Below are 7,924 nucleotides of genomic sequence, written 5' to 3' on the forward strand. Positions count from 1 at the left end.
CTGTCTGTTTCAGGTTTGGGGAGTTCACACCGTCTTCAGTGTCAGTCTGCCCTTATCAGTGGATAAGCCCATCACCCGTCATGGCTGGACCCCACCTGATAAGAGCTCCGTTAAAAAAAGACCTCCACGCCAGACAAGGACAGTATGGCTCTCTCTGTTCTTTCCTTCCGTCAGTTGCTAAACCTCTCGTCAGAATGGCAACAGAGGTGCAGTCGCATATGCCTCTTTCTTAACAGCACAAATGACCAACCAGAGCGTGAAAGGAATTGAAATGGTCTGAGAGCATAGAGTAAGCAAACAATTATTTTCTGCACATTTAAATCCATGCTAGAATCTTTAAATTAAAAGAACGCCACGCTTTCAGTCAACGGACCTTCATCAGGGACAATACAGTACAAACATATAAAACAGAAGCAGGTTCATTCTGCATGTGACCAAGAACACATGCATCTTGAGTGCATAGAGTGAAATTATGACAGCACATAGTGTACATATGAATTCATGCTCAGTCAGTGTTCTTTCTCCGTTCCTTTGGACTCCTATAGCCTGGCTCTACCTGCTGCTGGCAAAATGTCTGCATTTATTTGAAAGCCATAGCAGTGTCATGACACAGCAAATCCAAAAAAGGAGAGGAAGGGATGGAAGGGAAGGGAGAGCGAGAGCGAGAGTAAACAATATTTTGACTACAAAATAAGTTAATATAAAACAACTCAGGGAGTTTTGAAAGCAGATATAAACCTAGTCTGGGTAAAAAGAAAAACAAATCCAGGATGACTTCACTTTGAAATAGAAAGGACAAAAGAATAAGGTAGACACGGGAAAGATAAAATTCAGGAATGCAAATAACATATTAACAATTATAGTGTACTTTTCCTGAACACCTACATTTAGCCTGACTATTTATTTCTCTATTACTCTCCAACATCTAGACACACGTCATATTAGAGGAACCAGCACTATTTGCCCCATGCTGGACGAACTGAGAACAGACAACTGCATAAATGAGAACTTGGCACAACATGTGGTCATGTCGGTGAGCATGATGGTTAACCAGTAAACAATTCCCAGACATCAGCAGCAGCTAATAGTGTCCTCTCATGACTGACCTCCATCAGGATCGGTGCGGCAAGCAACGGCAACACACCTGACATCTGGCTCCATACTTCTGCCCACAGCTAATGCAAGTCAGGCCTGTGTCCCGTGTCAGACGGACCGGAGAGGAAGTTCACAAGGGAGGTCCTTCAAACCCAGTGTAAACACATAAGAGCTTCCACCGAGATTGTAAACTATACTGAACAAGAGTTTGAGTGTCAGCAGACCTGAGGTGTGTTCAGATTCGGCAAACAGTGGTGAACGTTCATGCCAAATATCGTTTGTCTGAACAGCTGCGATTTGGTGTAATCATTCCATAGTAACGGTAACACTTTGTCTAGCTCATGTCCAGCTCCACTGTATGTTTGCAGAGAACTACATCCTTAAACTGTTTGCGAGTTTTCACAAAGGTTCGCCGGGAACTCAAGGCTAACAGAAAACTCTTTGCAAACATTCACCTATGTTTGTGAATTTGAACGCACCTCTGGTGAGTTTTAATGGCGGGCTTGATCGGCCCTCCGTGACTGTATGTCACACTGACCATAAGCACATGCATAACCACCCTGAGGAACAATGCAAGGATGCAGTGTTTGTCTCCTAGAATTCCAGCAAGGGGACTGATGTCTGACACTCTGAAATGTCAGCACGGTCAGCTGACGAAAGTGACCCAAGTCTCCCAAAGGGCCCGCTAGCCTCACGTGGCTCTCTGCCGGGCCTGCTGGCCTGGACGTAAGCGGGGCGCCGACTCTTTGTTTAGTCTGAGGGCAGTGTCCTCCTCTTGCCGGCATCTCGGCCGCCCAGTGCCCACGCAGCCCAGCCCACTCCCTAACACCACGGAAGAAAAAGGGCTGCTTCATTCATCATAAATGTTTCATCACAATCCCCTCTTTCCCAACTGTCCTCGGCAGTATGGCCATCTGAACACACACACACGAACACACACACACACACACACACATACTGGTACACACACGGACACACACATGGACACACGGAGACACACACACACATGGACACTGAGAGATGCATGGAACTGAGCAAACCATTTGCTTCATGTCCCAGGACATATTTCTAATGTTATTTCATCAGTCTGTTAAATTAAACAAGGAAGAGTTTCAAAGTTGACCTATAATTCAAGGAGCTCTCGGGACCAGGAGAAGGATGCAGGGGAATATTGAGTGGGAAATGGAGGGAGGGAAACGTGAGTGAAGTGAAGAGGAGAGAGAGAGAGAGAGAGAGAGAGAGAGCGAGCGAGCGAGCGAGCGAGCAAGAGAGCACATGGTTCTGTGCCAGTAGGCCATCTTGAACTCCCCTTTCATTAAAATGTTATTAAAACGCTTCTCAGACATGTGCGTACTAGGAAGAACACCGCATTTCTGTGGGAACATCGTGTCCCTGCACACACCTGTTTGACTTTAGAGAAAGCCCATGCCACACGCAGGCCAGTTTATGTACCTGCCATTGGCAAGATGGCAGGAGGCCTTCAAGAACCTGAAACCTAACAGTTGACCTTCAAATTCAGACTAGAAAAACCAAACAGACAGAACTTTTTTAAGGATCATTCTTGTTTGATAATGACACTGCTGCACAATTGTGTGAGCATTTAACAAGCATCACCCTTCAACCAGAAGGAAAAGTTGTAAACTATGTTCTGCAGTGTGCTAAGAGCAAAATCAAGAACAGTGTGCTTGACCTTTGTTGATGCAAGATTCTAACAATTACCATAGAACATAGCTTTCTACATTCATAATACTTCCAGAGTTATGCCTTTCGGCTTTATAATACACTGTACATTTTTACTAACCTGAATTTTTGGTACAATGTAATTCAATAACCAAAGGAGCCTTCCATTTAATATTTTGCTTTCTTACAAAATGCTTCCTCACACATTTTTGGCTTTATGCTGAGGTCAGGCTAATTCAAAACACAGCCATTATTAGTCAACAACACTGTGTTAGGGTCCTTCTTGAAAAACAAAAAATCATAAAATATTGCTTCTTTCTTAGAATGACCACAGACAAATGAAGCTAGCAATCTACTTTAATTAGACAACAGAGTAAAACATACACTGTTAACATCTAGCAGGTATGGCTGTAAAGCATATTGTGATTATTCCTAAGGATTTTTGCATATCGCAATATTGACAATGTTTTTTGCATGCTTTTCCAAATGCAAAATGGTGCTCATGTGCAATATATGCAGAGCTGTGAGCATCATTTCTTGTTTTTTAATTGAACACAAATATTCAGATGTAGTATGGTGGGATTAACTGTTAAATTGTATTGTTTTGTATCATATTGTATATCGGCGTTCCTCCACAGCATAGTTTATGGCCATATTGTCCAGTCCCAGCAGCAGGGGGGTTCCTTTCAGTGACTGAGATGAATGTGCAAATGCATTTAGTGGAAAAAACAGCACAGGTGACACTAACAGGCCTGAGTGAGTGTGTGCATAACATGACAGATCTCACCTAGATTCCTACAAAGGAAGGCACACATGTACTGTAGTTCCCAGTCTATGGGTAAACGTGCACGTCTGCACACACAGCTGCTGTTGGATGAGAACTGTCCCATCATACCATTCACATCACTGTGACAGATCTGTTGGTGTTCAAATAGGACAACAGAAACAAGTGGATTCTGTGCTGGACCCCCCTTTACAAAAGGGTAGGTACAGCCATTGAATTTCCTTCCAACCATAGAATATTTTGTGCATACTGTATGTCGGATCAAATTGATTTTTAGAATAGAGACAAACCGCAATTCAGTGTAAAAAAAAATCAAAGGTGTCTCTTTCTTGGTGTCTTGAGGAGGCATTCTCTAAGTAAATACACTACAGCCAATTATTATTACCAGCTGCCACAGACCACAAGGGAGAGGATGTAGGACACACACACACATTCAAATAAAATAAAATAATCCCAAATATCAAATACAAATATAAGGAAGAATAGTGTAGATCACCATGTTCTAAAACGATGTAAAGGAATACAGAACTGTGTGGACATGCACATGGCTATTTATTCATAATTGCAGAATTACTACATGAAAAATACTACTTGATAGGATACATCCTACAATTTTCACAACAGTACATTTTAATTGACCCTGTTTCTGAGTGGATAAAAGCACAGTTGTTGAAGTTAGAAGCTCAAGGTTTTTTTTTTGCTACAAAGACTGAGGGTCCAACAAACTATGGCACGGTGCTAAGTTAACTGTGTCAACTGTGAAGTGTGTCAAATAACTATTTGGTCATGTCAGCACACAGAATGTATTCCTGACTTGCATGGACGAAACACATGGAATTCATTCTGGAGTCACAGCCCATTCGCAGAGCCGTGAGGACAGTTAATGACAACCACATCAGGGAAGTCCTCACAAAGCAATGTGTTTTTATGGGCGACAAATGTGGGAACACCCTGATGTATGAAAGCCATGACGGTTCTTCTGGCTAGCAGCATTGAGCTAATAAAGTCAAACCGCTGAACGTCAACGGCAAACGCAAAAATATGTGTGAATAGCTCGTAAAAACAGAGGAGGAAAGAATGAAACATGCTGAAAGATAGCAAAATTTGAAATGTGAGAGATGTGAAAATGGGCGTTACCAGATTAGTGCCAGCTTATTTTCTGTATGATCTAGCATTTTCTAGAAAGTACACTGACAGCTTAAAGTAGAGATTGTACTTTGTGACAAAATTAAAAAAGGGATGCAAAACAAACACAAACAGTGGAAGATTCTACTGAAAAGAAAGAGTGACATGTGTATGCCCATTTAAAATGAATTATTAATGGCATGTCATTTCCCTGACCTATGGTTTTATATCAGATTGGTGTTGTGATCAGACCTTCGGACACAATGGTACCAACATAGACTCCAAATGCAAATTCTAAATGAGTTTATCTCCTCTATTTCTCTCACTGATTGTATAATGACATGGGCTCTTTGCAGACAGTGGATCAAAGGGAAGGAGACTCCCAGAGTGGTTAAATCGGACTGGCATTCAAAAGAACTACCAACATTTGTAGCCTTTCGAGGTTGAATGTGCATGGACTTTACTAATGTTTTGAAAATGAGCAAATAGATAGAGTTAAGACTTAACTTTAGTGAGTCAACAGTGAAGTCTGTATGACAATGACCTTTGTGGTTTAGAAGCATCTTCAAATGGATGTCTAATTCAACTTCATGCCACTCAGAGGCATGTAAGGATAACCTCTCCTCCTAATCCAGTTTGCATCATCTATTTTTCTTAAAACTTGCTATTGACATTGTACCAAAGACCACTCATGGGTATTTATAGTGAGTAGTGTAATGAAAACATCCCCTATCTTATCTTCAAATTGAAAGCATCTGGAGGGCACACAGCCACTTCCTTTCCCTCTAAAAAAAAAGAAAATCTGTTTATTTCACTGTCATTAGTGCCAAGGCACACCCAGTCACCCATGATCCAGAGATTTTCTTTTCTGGTCTTAAATTTTCCATCTAAAATGTAAATGTGTGCTTTGTGGCTACCACTCAGTACAATGTCAAATGTGCAACTTATATAGCGGAAATAAAGCTAAGTGATATATTGGACCTTTTAGACTCTTACAATTTTGCGGCATATTTAGACTGCACATGCAGATGTTGTTTATTGAGATGAGTTTGCATACTTTAAAATGCTAGAGGCCATGTATGCCATGTTGTAGTTAGAATAAAAAATAGTTTGAAAAAAGTCCAGATTTGGGGTCAAAGGTCACTAAATAATTAAGTCAAACCTCATAGAGGCCTTTCTGTCAAACCTGTAAACTTCATGGCTACAGACAATTAACTTCTACTATGCAGGGATAATCAGGGTGCGTGATGGGGCATGTTGGCCCCAGACTCCTTAGCAACTTTTGCGCAATTCTGACCCCTCACTGTGCTTAGTGGGCTACATGTTTAGGAGCAGGATGTGATGCAGAATACGTAGGGTATAGGATAAGCTATGCCTAAAACTAATTATCTCTGTCACACACACAGTAGCTGAAGAACACCTTGATCCTATCTATGCTATTGAATAAGTGGGCTGTCACTTTCCACTTAACAGCTCTTGAAATAGCCGTTGCATTACAACTATAGAAACAATTGCTTTCGCAAAAAGACGAGAGTCCGGTAGTCTACTGTTAACCTAGTGATCTGAATACTGCATCTTTCCAGCCTTGAATCAAGGGATCCATCCCACAACACCATTACCGATGGACGTCATGTCTCCATGCATAAACAGCCCACGGTAAAGGGTCATGCCTGCCCATCTCTCTACAGACACTACGGCAAAATCGGGAGGCGGTTCGCCTTCCTATCTATAGTCATATTGGCGTCTGCTAACTCGAGGCCTAACTGCAGATTCGCCTCATTGGCAGGTAAAGCTTGCGGAGATGGGGGTACGCCGTGTGCAGTTTCCCCCTCCGCACTTAATATACCAGGCCTGCATTAGGTAGGCTAGCCTATAGCCTCCCCTTTGCCCCATCCAACGCGTCACTCATTAGCTACCATATTCTTATTGAGTATTTTTATGATTATTTCCATGACACAAATATTACACAATTGTAGGCTACTACGAGAATCAATATGATGTATGATACAGCTACTAACCTATGGCACCTTCCTTCAATAACCCTCGCTGAAGCTTAAAAATGGTAGGCTACAGCACTATGGGCAAGGCCACCCTACAAATCAAACCTGCGTAGTAGGATACTGTTATCCTCTTGCTGAAATAATCGAATGTATAGATGACACAATCTTGTACTTAACAAACACAGAACGTAAATTCAGAGATAATGTCTCATAAAATGTATTCCGTTGTTTAATACTTCGTAACAGCGAGCGTAAAACCCCACCACAGGCTACGTGATCCAAAGCTACTGATGTCTTGAAACAGTAGTGTATTGATCCTCCGTTTAACGGCTTCACTCGTAGAGATTGCAGCATGCCCAGCAAACAAAAAAAGGAGCCTGGACGACACGCTATATTTCCCTGATTGCCTGACTGGGAAATTATCTGAATGCAAATAAACAGCAGACTACTGCGCAGATTGTGGACAGCCAAAGAATGGCAGAGTCGTGTCTTTGTTGTGGTTCAGTCTTCTTCGTCACCCCCTTGAATTCTCCCTGATGTGGCTTACCTTCTCTTGCCTTCAGCAGCACAGTGTTGGCCACGATATTTTCAATCTCCATTGTCAGAATTCGGATCCCGAGCAGTCCCGATACATTTCACTCAACGGAAAAGATTAAGACGGCTGTGCAGATGAGGATGATGGTAATGATGATGACGATCAACGTGAATATCGCGCTGGCACATACCAGGTTAATGGTATTTCTCCATAGCTTGATGTTAAACCACCCACCATCTAGAGCAGCTCCAACATGAACTCCCCTTGTTAGCATTCAATGCCTAGCCTTCCTTCCTGCCTCGCTCACTCGCTCTGCTAGCCGGAGAGTAGGAGGGATCAGTTTACAACTAGTGTAACCTTACAGCCGCACTCGCATACGGGCTCACCACACACTCACCGTGAACAGGCTACATTGACAGCCAAAACTCGTTGTAAACAATATTTTTTTGTGTTTAGAGGGGTCAATAGCCTACTACCATTACAGTAGGCCATTCATTTTTGGTGGCTGGATGAGTGAATGACCATGCCCTTACCTGTTTAAGCTGTGACAGTATGGTCAAACAGTTTCAACAAATTATCCATACACAGATATGTTCACAAACAATATGCTCTTCTGACATGTTCTTTAAGGAGTGGATTCAGTAGGCTAATATCATCCAGTGGCTCATGAAACAGCAGGCTATGGTAGCCTTGGACACGTCCTTG

At 42.3% G+C, this 7,924-nt stretch overlaps 1 protein-coding gene across 2 annotated transcripts in view; it reads right to left on the reverse strand.

Moving 5' to 3' along the window:
* Window positions 1–7,573, reverse strand: part of grk4 (G protein-coupled receptor kinase 4) — a 52,638-nt gene extending 45,065 nt beyond the window's left edge. Inside the window, exon 1 of one of the 2 annotated variants that reach the window (XM_048243768.1) lies at window positions 7,232–7,573. In XM_048243768.1, the coding sequence (XP_048099725.1) occupies window positions 7,232–7,283 (52 nt within the window). In that variant the 5' untranslated portion in view covers window positions 7,284–7,573. The remainder of the gene's footprint in view (window positions 1–7,231) is intronic. The other variant, XM_048243759.1, reaches the window with a different exon arrangement.
* Window positions 7,574–7,924: the final 351 nt, after the last annotated feature.

This window comes from Alosa alosa, chromosome 1 (genome assembly GCF_017589495.1).
Source record: "Alosa alosa isolate M-15738 ecotype Scorff River chromosome 1, AALO_Geno_1.1, whole genome shotgun sequence".
Classification (NCBI taxonomy): Eukaryota; Metazoa; Chordata; class Actinopteri; order Clupeiformes; family Clupeidae; genus Alosa; species Alosa alosa.